We start from the raw sequence: 13,730 nt of genomic DNA on the forward strand, positions 1-13,730 counted from the left end.
AGATATAGTGAAGGTTTTTTTTAATAGTTAACTGTTCAGAATACAGAAAATAAACAGGACTACAAATCAGATTTTACAAACTGCCATGACCCCTATAGTAAAGAGGAAACAGGGCTGGTGGGATGGCTCAGCAGTTAAAGGCATTTGCTTGCAAAGACTGATGGCCTGGGTTTGATTCCCCAGTCCATGTAACTGGAGTTTGTTTGCAGTACTAAGAGGCCCTTTTATGCTCACTCGCTCCCCCCCTCTCTCTTTCTCATTGAAAATAAATAAATTTTAAATAGAGGATCCATAAATGATATGAAAGTGTGACCATTGGCAAGATTCCTTCACTTTAAGATTTTAGATATAATATTCACAAAGGCAAATAGTGGATTCAATTAATAATTTTGCTAAGAAACTGATATATAACAGTAATGTAATATGATATACTAGAAAACATATCTGCAATAGCCTAGTAATATAATAAAATACAATTAATGTAAACATAGTCCATATATTTAACCATCTTTATAAGAATCTAGAAGGTTTGGAGTCAAACTGATCTTTCTTTTTAATTTTTAAAACTTTTTATTAAAAGCATACTTTGTATAGATGCATCATGTGTTGGTAGCATCTTTTTCCTCCTCCCTGCCCCCATTCTGCAAGGGACCCGCCTCAATGAGGTTGATGATATTCCCCATGGGGTTGTGGGTTATGCTTTGTGGGAGCAGTAGTCAGTTATTTAGGAGGAGGCAACTGCCTTACTTTTTTAAACTTTTAATATTTGGATATATAAAAGAATAATGGTCTTTAAAAACATTGTGCTATCTGGTTATATTTGTATGCCCATGTTCATTTTGTTATAATAGATTCTTCATTCATAGATTTATCTTTTCAGATAATTTTTGTTGTGGTTTCATTATACTCAAAAAGCATTATTGTTAGTATTAAGACTTTTATAAAACTAGAAATAAATTGCAGAAAGCAATCTTTTGTTTGTGGGAACTGTATTGTTTATTTGTTAACAGGTCTTAATTCAAGGCTCTGGCTTAATTGCAATGCTCTAGGTAGCCTAGGTTGGCCTTGAAATTGTGGCAGACTTGTTGCCTCTCTTACTGAGTATGGGAAGTACCATATATGAGTGAAAACTGACATTTAAATAGCATTATGATTTGTTCTAGGAGAAGAATGTATTTATTAATCTGAATATTTTAAAATAAAACCAGAATTTTTGTTGCCTCTGCAGGCATCATCATGTTAATTAACATTTGGTGGGCTTGTAATTTCTGATTAGAATCTCAATGACTTTTTTCCACAGGTATGGTATTATGTAGAAAATGTATTCATTATGTTTAATACTTTACTTGGGCTTCTATTTAAAAACTAATTTTTAATATGGAAAAAGTACATATATACAATCCACATAAAATAATTACACATTTTAGGGCTGGAGAGATGGCTTAGCAGTTAAGTGCTTGCCTGTGAAGCCTAAGGACCCCGGTTCGAGGCTCGGTTCCCCAGGTCCCACGTTAGCCAGATGCACAAGGGGGCACACGCGTCTGGAGTTCGTTTGCAGAGGCTGGAAGCCCTGGCCCGCCCATTCTCTCTCTCTCCCTCTATCTGTCTTTCTCTCTGTGTCTGTCGCTCTCAAATAAATAAATAAAAATTAAAAAAAATAATTACACATTTTAGATGAAGCTAAAAAAAAGATATAATGAAGGACTCAGTGATCAATGATGCCATGTAACAAAGTGAGAAAGCACCCCAAAAGACACAAGGAGGCAAGCAGGAAACTACCCAGGCAGAAGGAACCACCATCCTTTTCCCAGCCAGGGCAGAAAGGGAGAGAGAAAGTAACACTCTGATATTTAGATGAAACCACAGGAAGAAGAGAGGACTTACACACATATTTAGGCTCGTTTATACAGGTCAGTCATCCAATTAGGGTGAGTCTTGTTATAAGACTCAGGAGTATAAGGAGATAACTGATAGGTTCATGAACTACAGGGGCTGATTCAAGATGGGCCACGATCTGATTGATTCGTGGATTCAAGGAACTGACTCAGAACAGGAATGCCTTCCTAGGTGTGCTGAGCTGAGGAAGAAGCAAGAAGTTCCCACCAGAGTGTTGTTTGCTGCCCTACTGGAAGAGTCTAGATCAGACATGGATCCTAGTCCTGCCAGAACAGATCAAGTGGTTAACTCCTTGTTCACTTTGGGCCAGAGTCCCTGTCTAACTACTTATGAAAAGCTATCTTGCTCCTATTTCTCCTTGATTATGAGAGTTTTACAGAAGCAAGCTTGCCTTTCAGTGCCAATGTGATCTTTTGATGTCCTGTGACAGCAGGCTCTGGTATCTTCAGCAATAGGGCCTTCACATTTATCTCTGTGGGTAGCCAAGTGCTTTGTCAATGGCCTGCACTGTTTCATTTATTTCACAAAATGAAGATTGGTCTGCCTGTCTTAGTGTTTAACTATTAACACCGGGCCTTGCAAAGAGCATATGCTCAAAGTTATGCAGAACAGGACAGAAATGGCATCTATACACTGTATTATTCACATTAAACATTTCCCATAACCCAGGGTATATCTCTTAATGTTGCAGAATCAGAGTGCAAAGAAAGTAAAGCAATAAAAATAACTTTATTCTGATCATTTAAATATCAAGTTACTTTACATTTCCAAGAATTTCTGATACCAATGTCATGGTAATTTGTGACAAAATTGTTTGCCAAAATTGCAAAACTTACTACAATATGGATCAACAACAATCACTGAAAGTTTAAGAGAATTTGCTGTAGCAAACAATGTTTTAGAATGAAAATAAAATAAATCTTCAGGTCCCTCAGGCACAACAGTAACAAAGGCTATTTCATTCTGAACTCCTATCAGCTCCAACCTCACCCTGCACTACCTCAATCCCTGTGTGACCTTAACTTTGCTATAAAATGTGAAAGCACTTGGACTTGTACTGTGCATAGCATCATCTGCCATGGCAGGTGTGACCTGGGCTTCATCTACCTTAATTCTCACAGATTGAGAGTACTACATGGACAGAATTTTTGTTTAGCCAAGTTTACATAGATTACAAATTTCATGAATATAATGGGGTGGATTTCAGCATGGGCCCTTGGGCCCCACATAAACTCATAGTGAGCAGGATCACTGTGAGGTACTTGAGAGTAGATGAGGTACCCTTCCTGCACAAAATCTTCAGTGATGAGTTTCCAAGCATGTGCATATATAAAACGATAGTTATCAAACAGACCTACAGAATTCAGCACATTCCACATCACCTCCACACTGACACGTCTGTTCTTCTTGTAGATTAGGCTTAGAATAGATAACAGGAGCCCTGTCTTAGGTATGCCCTGGATATCACTTAACATTCCATCATATGTGAGACCCAGTGCAGGGACCAGGCAATATGAGTGGATGGAGGGGTCCACTTCTTTCACCTCAGTGCCAAAGATCAACAGCAAGTACTGACATGCGGTATAGAATATGAGAAGGTAGTACTTCTGGTAATGTTTAATGACCCTGTACAGCATTTCATCAGTGGTGGTCAGCTCCCTCATTCTATACTTTTTCAGCAGGAACCACACTAACTCATTTACTTTTGCATCAATCTGAACACAGAGACAGGGAGCAACAGCCCTAAGTGCCTGTGAGTAGATCGGTTGCATCTCATTTTGCTCAGGGGAGCCCTGAACAGACTGGTTGCATGGCATGGGGTCTATGAAACTGGAGGAGAATCCACCACTGGGAGGGCTCTGATTTGATGGGCGAGTAGCACGAATTCTCTCCACTGAGACACTAGATACCATTGTACAGACTGAGGAGGAAGGAAAAGAAAGAGAGTGGGATGAGGAAGAGCAGGTAGAAGTGGATGAGGAACCATCCTCCTTTTTGCCCTTCTGCCCACCTGGGGCATTCTGTATGTTATTGTCAGACTCAAGGTTTTCTTCAGCAAGGGAGCGTCTAGGCTTCTGAGGTTCAGACATGATGACTCAGATCTAGGACACAAGGCAGGAACACAGTGAGGATGACACAGAGACCTGTAAAAAATTTGAGTAGACTACAGTCAGCGTCTCCTCTGAGAGCCACTACAAAGGTGTATTACATGGTATACATTGGGTGTTCTATATAACCTCAAAGCTCCTGTCTTCGTGGAGGTCTTGACCCTTGAGAACCTAAGGGAACTGAATAGACTCACAGTCTGTAGCTGGGTCAAGTATTTGGAGGATCTGGGGCTATGAGTGGGACTCTGGATCCAGGAAATAGTGGTGGTTTGTGGGGGGGGAAATCTTGTCTTTTAAGAAGGGATATTATGCACATGTTTTAGTTTGTACATCATCTTAATTTCTTGGACTTCTCTGCAATTTGACTGAGGATACTATGCCAGACTATTATGTTCACGTTCTTCTACCTATAAATCCAGCACAGATGAAGAGGCAAACACTTGTTTACTGTAAGGACAACACTGGATGTTCAATCTTGTAAGGTAGAGTTTCTTGATATTTTGGAATTTTGCAATTACATTATACCCACTGTGCTCACTCTTGGCTCCCAGCTTCCTGAAACTGTTTGTAGCCTCTCACTTTTCTGCTGGCCTGAATCACAATCTTGGAACATGTATCCACCATTTTGAGAGGCAACAAAATGAAGATAGAAGACCTCACCTTGGCCTAAACCTGTCCATGGTAAATGGCAATGGGTGTGTCAATTCCATGTGGTCATTTGTATGGGTTACCTACCTAGTATCCTTGAAAAATGTCAGGTATAAAATGTCCTTTGTTGCATATTATTCTACCTTTTCTAATTCAAAAATGTTTGAAACTGTTGGCATAATATGCAGAAGCCAAAATGCAGCTATAGATTTTAAATTTTCTCATGTCCAACAGAAGGGACAAAGAGGGTATGTTTCCTCAGTGTGGATGATAGAACTCCCTCCATACTGAACTCTAGATAGGCCTTTGATGCTTGGTCTGATGCTCTGAGTCAAGGACCATCTTATCAGAGACCTGTAGCTCCCTCAGCCAATAATTAAGAAATAAAATAGGGTTTCTGGACTGGAAGCCATACCCAGGAATATGGTTGTACCGGGGATTGCTCCCACATTTTTGGGTTGGGTACTATCTGTGCTCTGGATGGGTGTTACCTTCAATCATCCCTTGGTGCCTTTATCTGTTGTCCTCAGAGGTCCTCAAACCCTTCTGTCTGCTAACTTAGGTAATCCACTCACATCAAGTCTCTCATACCACAAAGGGACTAGCATCACTCAGGAAAGCAGAGCCCAGGACACACTCTCCCCTGCCTGGGGTAACCACCAATGACCACATGACTTGGCTTAATTCTCTAGACATGCATTCTCCCTGAGTCTACTAATGTTCATTCATCTACTTAGCCATTTCTGACATATTTCCCATATCTGAAAGCTCATTTCCTTCACTTAAACAGGTATCACCCCCAGAACCAAAGTTCTTAAACCTCTGAAACATCCCAATTGTGGCCACTATCTCAAAATGAGAGCAAGCTTCATGCAGCCACCTGGGATTGAGAACAGGGCAGGCAGGATCTGTGAGGTCACACTTGTTTTAGGGACATGGGTTTCCTTCCCATATTTAGTCCTGTACATGGTTCCTCACTGTGATGAATGGAAGATTCTACACACCTCAACCCACTAATCAGACCTGGATCCTTCTGTTTCTCTAATGACTCCCCACACTCCAAAGGTTTGCTGCCCTGAGATAGAGAGGAAACAGAATTAAGGATGAAGCACACTTGGAAAATCCTGGTAGACTTTTCCATGGCTGGCAGAGGAAATGATTCTTAATTGTGTTGGAGTTTCTCAAAGAACTCATAATTACTCTTGCCAGATCTGTGATGATTTATAGATACATCACCTTAGTAAACCGCAGAGTTTCTAGATTCCAACTCAGATTCCATATAAGATAGAAGAAGAAATTTCTCTTATCCAAATTATTCCTAGATGTGCCCTAGATTGACAGCAGTATTCACATATGTTGCATTAGTTTGTATGTGTGTGGGGGTGTTGTTTTTGCTCTTTGCTTCAGGGGTCTTGTACATTATCTTGGGACTGCTGTGCCTACATTCCTTAGATGAAGATCCACTTTCCCTGACATCCCACAGGTTGAAGTGAACATGCACTTTATTTATTAAGTCATCAGGGTCTTCCTCTCAAGCTGACAGAAAGGTGTGGATGTCCCTCATCTGCTGTGCAAGTTCCCACCCTCATAGCTCATTTCTCACCTGGAGTTCCCCCTAGGATCTCAACGTTCTTTCTGTTGGGAAGGTGCTCTTTGTAGAAAACCTCAAACTTCCCTCAGACCTGGTTGCAGAAGTCAGTGATCATATTTTCCGAATGAGGAACCTGTAAAAATGTCTGCAATGAACTGTGAGTAGAAACAGAAGCTGCAAGGGAATTATTGTGTTAAGACAGCCCTCTCCCCGTCATTTCATACAGCCGTCAATAAGCCCTATTACCTTTAATTTGAAAGTGAGGAGTAGGCCTCTACTTGACAAAACCTCTCAAAAATATGCTACTTTCCAAGTACCACATGCTACTTGGGGTGGAGTTATATTCAGCCCTCATTATTGGTGGCCCCTCCAGAGTTTTGAATTATACTCTTGGAACATCTTTGATAGGTGGAGTTTCTACAATACACTCCCAGCTCTCATTACATCTAAGAAAGCTACCAGATAAACTCAGACTCAGAAACCTTTGACAAGGGCTCCTATGCAGATGTACCCAGAGTACAAACATGAAAAGAGCTCAGTGCCATAACTGGATTTTACTTTATTGACAAAAACAAGAGAGGTATGTCATTTTTATTGGACCCTATATCTGGGGTGGGGGTATACTAAAATCATAACTCTACTCTTGGGGCCCTCTAAGACCAGGAACATCACTAAATTTTGGTATATCCCTGAGGTCCCTGGGTTCTGAAGATTTTGGGGAGCAATTCATGATAAAATTTCAGCTATAGATTGTCACAGGAACATTAACAAGGTTACAAGTCAATTATAGGGGCCAGTCTATGTGAGGTAGGCTTTGAATGACACATTCCCAGTCCCCTAATCTCCATTCAGAAACTGAATGGGCCCTCATAGACCTACATCTACATAGAAAATGGTTCTATGAACACAAACCAACAAGTGGAGGGATAAATAATTATTCATTACAAGTCCCCACTTTAGGTTTTAGGGTGACACAGGGGAGCTATGTCATCATCTGGGACCTTCTAACTTCAGTTGGGCTTCTACAGTTCACCTTCAGCTAATCCCTTGCCCCAGACTACAAGTGGATACTCAAAGATCCAAGAAATTTTTAAAAATGGTGCCAGATACAAGTCCCCAGATTTTGATGCAGAAGCCTGGAGTGCTTCATTCTCACATTTTATCCTCCAGTTGGCACAGAGCCATAAACATAATTATTACTCAATTATTGGGACCTGTGTAGGTGGGGTGGAGTTGTGGCAAACCATCCATACTTACAAAGTGACACTTACAAAGTGACATGAAAAATCAGGAGCCTCTGGAAATACCTCCTATCACTGCAGTCAGAAGGGGTATGGGATCAATTTAGTGCCATGCTGATACTAGGCTGCTGCCTCATTACCTAGGGTCTCCTTTATTCTGTATTAACCCTCAGCACACAACCTTTTTGAATACTCACACCTCCCCCCACACCACCACCACCACCACCACCACCACCACCACCACCACCACCACCACGCCTTCCCACGTCAGATCCATGACCTGCACAAAATGGCGACACATAGCCTGGGTTCCCGGATGCTGATGTGGAAATGACAGGAGGGGCGCCTTTTCCCCACAATTTGTACCACCCACGGCCCCCCAATACCCACAGTGGGTTACACTTTAATTAGATGGGAGCTAGAACGGGCCTTGGCTATCCTGCAGATAGATAGGCCCCAATCTTGACTCAGAAGTCACCCGACACTGTGAGGTCGCCTCAGCTCCTGAAGATAGCTCTACTCTCCCACACACTGGTTGGTCTGAGGCGGAAGGAAGGGTGTCTCTATGTGTGGGCCCCACACTGGGTCCCAGCCTTACAAAGAGGGGCTTGCTGATCCTCCAGGGGTCCTCCACCTAGAGCCAGGCTTCCACGCTCCACACTCAGCCCTCACCCACAAATTCCTCACTCACCCACACTCCGAACACACCACACGCTCCTGGCCCACACAGGAGTCTCACAAAATGGCGGCACACAGCCCAAGTCCCCGGATGTGACGTGTCAGTGAGGGGAGGGGCTTATTTCCTCATTCCAGCCTCTGATTGGCCAAGGCCATCAGTAAGTTTAAGTTTATGCTTTAAGAAACGGGGCCTGCCTAGGATGGGTGGGGCTTGAGCAGGCCTTTTCCATTTCTCATCTGGACTCAAAACTTGACCTGGTCCATCCGGATCAGTTAGCTCTGAAAAATAGTCCAGGGCAGTCATGCCTATTGTCAGAGGTGAGGTAAGGAGTCAAAATCATTGAGCTCCACTGGATGCCAGGTGACCCAGGGATGCCCCACCATTATTTGGGACCCTGCATTCAGAGAGAGGGCTTTTATTTTTTATAGTCATTTCTCACCTTTACTGTAAACCAATGAATATTAGAAGATCCAAAAACTTTGGAAAATGTTAAATTCCTCAAATCCCAGAATGCTAATATGGAAATATGGAAACGAATGTGGGAGAGGATCCTTTCCCAACTTCAGCCCCCACACAGTGAATGAAGGTTGTGAACAGTATTAATACTCAATTATTTCCGGTCGATATTGCATGGTTTCTGGGTGACCCAATTCAAGCCACCATCTTGATAAATCTGTGAAGTGGCCCATTAAGATTGTGAATCTCTGTCAATGTGTGCTATGTAAGAATACACACCTAATGTCTGAAGGCAAAGGGGTCTCACTGCAAAAATTTGGTGACAATTTATTTCCAGTCTGACATGGGGTGTTGCCTCATCATTTGACCCTATATCTAGGGTGGGGCTTCCAGAGTCCACCATCAGCACTCACCTTAATACATGAAGTACAACATGTCTCAATGAACTTCAGTAACTTTACTCAATGACCTTAAGTCCCCAAATGTCAGGATGATGAAATGAGAGCAGGGCCCCTTTGGGACAAGTCAGCATACTTTGGCTCTGGGCCAGTATTAAGTGTGCATTTACCCCTGTTTCTTGTGGCCCTGTATCTGGAGAGTGTTTTCCACATTCTACTCTAAAATTTAACCTTCAGACTGTAATCTACTTTAACTTTTTCCAATACTTCTGAAAATGGCTCTTATGCAGAGACAACTGTAGATCTATTTGGAAGTGTTTCACCAATAAAATGCTGCCCTTATTGTTCTGGACTTATCATAGGGGTGATACTGGATTATTTGGGGTCTGGCTACTGTAAAGACTTCTGTAGCTCTTTCTTCCCAGTAATAATTAAGTAATTGCTGACTTTAAATAGAAAGTCTGTTGCTGTCAGGTTTGCATTGCTGGCAGAAATCACCAGACCAAGATCAGCTTGTAGAAAGAAATATTTATTTTGGCATACAGACTCAGGGAAGGAGCTCCATGATGGTAGGGGAAAACGATGGCATGAGCAGAGGGTCGACATCACCCCCTGGCCAACATAAGGTGGATAGTAGCAACAGGAGAGTGTGCCCAACACTGGCATAGGGAAACTGGCGAGAACACCCATAAGCCCACAACCACAATACACTGCCACCAGGAGACTTTAATTCCCAAATCTCCATCAGCTAGGAACCTAGCATTCAGAAGACCTAAGTTTATGGGGGACACCTGAATCAAACTACCACATTCCACCCCTGACCCCCTTAAACTGATAACCACACCTGGCATAAAACATCTAACTTTAAAAGTCCCCATAGTTTTTATCAATTCTAATGATGTTCAAACATCCCCATAATCCATAGTCTTTTAACTGAGCCATAATACAAAAAATAATAATAATAATCATCCTCACAAAACCCACAATGGCACAGAATAAACATTCACACTGCAAAAGATGATGTTGGACATAACAAAGAAATATTCAACCAATACAAGACTTAAAACAAGATAAACATCAAAGTCTATACCTCCAAGTGTAGCAACTCTAGCCAGTGACAAGTCTCCAACTCTGATAATTCTTACAAGCACCAAGTCTCTGGAGTTCCAATTCTGCCCCTCCAGATAGGCTACTCACTGTCCTGTAAAAATTCATTCAGGGTCAGCAGCAATCCATAGCAGCCATCTCGTGGTCCTGGCATCTCCACTGGATCTCCACTGCAACCCATGGTCCATCCTCTCAGATCCATTGGGGTGTCCATGCACGCATCAAGAAAACCTGCTTCACACTGCCCATGGCTGTTTCAAAAATACAAGACCTCATTGCAAATTCAAGGACCCTCCCTTTCATGCATTCCTCATACTCCACAATAGCAGGAAGGATGCCAATTCATTAATCCAGGGGGAATAAAGGAGACTTTGAAGATCAGGAAACTCCTTGAGCACTCAGGCCCCTTCAAAAAACTGCATTCGTTCTGTTTTCTCAATGCAGGCCAGCTGGCGCAATATCAATGACTGTAATCTCTCATATAATTGCAGCTAAACAGACAGCAGTTTGGGCCTAAAGATTTATTTCTGTGCCATATTACTCTGCATACACCAGTCTGTTTCTATGCTGTGCAACCCTGCACAAGTTCCCATGGACATAGGTATAACAGCAAGCCTCTCACACAAACTGATTCTAGCCCAGTCCAAGCAAAGCTTTTTTACATACTCATAAGCCAAACCTCACAGTCCATAGTTCTTATTACATTCAAGTCTTTTAACTCTGACCAGAATAGTCCATCAAGCTGTACTTACACCACTACCAGGCATCTCTTAGGCCAAAGTTTCAAATCCTTCCACATTCCTCTTGAAAAATCAGCTCCAAAAGGCCAAAGCCACACAGTCAGGTGTCTAGCAGAAATCCTACTCCTTGGTACCACTTTACTGTTGCAGTCAGGTTTGCATTGCTGGCAGAAATTACCTGACCAAGAGCAGCTTGTGAGGAAAAAATAGTTTATTTTGGCTTACAGACTCAAAGGGAAGCTCCATGATGGAAGAGAAAAATGATACATGGGCAGAGGGTGGACATCACCCCTGGCCAACATAATGTGGACAATAGCAACAGGAGAGTGTGCCAAACACTGACATGGAGAAACTACCTACAATACCCATAAGCCCAAATTTCCATCAGCTGGGAACTTAGCATTCAGAACACCCACATTTATGGGGGACACCTTAATCAAACCAACATAGCATTTTTTGATCACCCTCACAAGAGCTGTCTTATGAATATTCCATCATATAAGGGAAAATGGTGGATATAGGGCCTCACTGTATTCATGAGATCACTGACATCTACAAGAGACCCACATCCATCTCCACAGGTAATGAAAACTATAGGATTATGTAATATTATACCTCACCATATGTCCCCCTTCTTGTATTCTGTGTTAATAAAAGACTTGTACTCAAGTTACGTCAGCCTTGGACTTGGAGGATGGGGGAAAAAAAGTGTAGAAGCTGGGCGTGGTGGCGCACGCCTCTAATCCCAGCACTCGGGAGGCAGAGGTAGGAGGATTGCCGTGAGTTCAAGGCCACCGAAACTCCATAGTGAATTCCAGGTCAACCTAGGCAAGAGTTAGACCCTACCTTGAAAAACCAAACAAACAAACAAAAAGTGTAGGCTACATTCATGTATAGACTCTTAGTTTCCTCATAGCCCTGAAACAAAATTTCAAAGATAAGGGCTAGAAAGATGGCTCAGTGACTAAAGGCACTTCCTTGCAAAATCTTCCAGCTTGGTTTTGTTTCCTAATTCCAATGTAAATCTAGATGCACAAAGTAGTGTGTAGATCTGGAGTTCATTTTCTGTTTCAATAGGCTCTGATGTGCCCATTTTCTCACTGTCTTTTCTTGCAAATAAATAAATAAATGTTTTTAAAATCACAGTTTATATGATTTTAGAAAACACATGGAAATATCTGTATAGGTAGGAGTATCCTCCTCAAATAAGTACCTAGAATGTGGGTTATTTCCACAAAAAAGTTTTCAAGTAGATGGATCAGGAAATCAGGTCAGAAGAATAAGGTTCCCAGACACTGCTAGAAGGGCTGGTGAAGATTTTTGAAGGAGTGAACTAAAATTGTAGAAATTTAACTTAGGGTTGTTTCTTAAAATAATGACTTAAAGGGACAGGCTTACATTGAGGACAAGTCTGATCATGTGTGGGTATAACTCACTCATTATTTGGTCCCATTTTGGAAAACCAAAATAACCATAAGGAGAAGTTTTAAGTGCCCAATGTGAGATAGCATGTGGGGAGGTTGCTAGGTAGCAAGCCAGGCCAATGCACTGTGCCATAGAGGTAAAGTTACATACTGGCCCATCAGACACACACAAAAAAATATTGATAATATCCAGATTGAGAACCTGGGTCCAGGCAATTTCGCAAAGTAGAGAGAAAGGCAACAGTAATCTCTCATCATATTCATCTTCAGTAGTGCCCCTGGAGGTAATCTGTTTATCAACTCTTAAAGGACAGACATGTGACTAAGTGTACCTGTCAGCAAATAGTTAAATGTTCCAGAAACTTACAACAAAATGTTGTACATGTTTCTGGAACAGTAGCTGGAAATCTGCCACCTTAACACTCCCAACACTTGCCTAGTAGTCCCTCCTCTAAATGCCTTTGGGACACCATGGTAACATTACCATGACAAAATAATGGAGTCTTCAGTACTTGGTTGTTCCCCTAAGGGGACCCAAGAACTCTAAGTATTGCTAGGGGGAGAAAAGACACTGTGAACTTGTTAGGATAGGGATTAGTGGTTCACAGTACAAAGCAGTACTATTGTAGTGGAACACCATAATGACTTGGAATATGGAAGAGAGGAGAGAAACCAATGGTGATACAGCTCCTGGTAAAGAGTTACTGAGAAGCCCCATCGAATGCTTCATGTGACCCAAAAGAGGATTCAAGTGAATGTTTATAGAACTAGTTTTATCAAGACATGAATCAATGCCCCAGAATCAGGCAGAACTTCTAAACAGAAAAACAAAACTAAAGTGCAGACAGAATGAAAGGACCAGTACTGTTTTCTTGGCCTCTCCTTTCCCAGAAAACTCTCCTTTTCCAGAACTCAAGCCTATGGTCAGAATGAGGATATAGACACCATGATGACTGATGTAGACCATTTTTCAAAGATTTTTTACTTGATGAGACAGAGATGATTATTTAAATTTATTTTTATTTTTATCTATTTGACAGAGAAAGAGAGAGAGAGAGAATGGGCATTCCAGGGCCTCCAGCCACTGCAAACAAACTCCAGATTCATGTGACCCCTTGTGCATCTGACTAATGTGGGTCCTGGGCAATCAAACCAGGGTCCTTCGGCTGTGCAGGCAAACACCTTAACCACTAAGCAATCCCTCCAGCCTGAGACAGAGAAGAGATTTGAAACAGACTGCTTGACGTTATTTATATGCCAATTTTAACTGCATGGATTCAGAAAGCTATGACTAGATAACTCTGTGATTCACCTTGGAGAGAACAAGAAAATAATGGTAAAGTAGAATGTATATTTATCTCTAATTTCTGTGATGGAAACATCTTTTTACTTTCATGGAAAATGTCATGAAATATGTGTGGTATGCTTTTCATGTGCTAGGA

At 41.8% G+C, this 13,730-nt stretch overlaps 1 protein-coding gene across 1 annotated transcript; it reads right to left on the reverse strand.

Annotated features, from left to right (window-relative positions):
- Nucleotides 1-3,011: 3,011 nt before the first annotated feature.
- LOC101593429 (melanoma-associated antigen 10-like) lies at nt 3,012-3,986 on the reverse strand. Its single transcript, XM_004666754.2, has one exon. The coding sequence runs from the start codon at nt 3,984-3,986 to the stop codon at nt 3,012-3,014; it is 975 nt and encodes a 324-aa protein (XP_004666811.2).
- Between the last annotated feature and the right edge of the window lie 9,744 nt (nt 3,987-13,730).

This window comes from Jaculus jaculus, chromosome X (assembly GCF_020740685.1).
Source record: "Jaculus jaculus isolate mJacJac1 chromosome X, mJacJac1.mat.Y.cur, whole genome shotgun sequence".
Classification (NCBI taxonomy): domain Eukaryota; kingdom Metazoa; phylum Chordata; class Mammalia; order Rodentia; family Dipodidae; genus Jaculus; species Jaculus jaculus.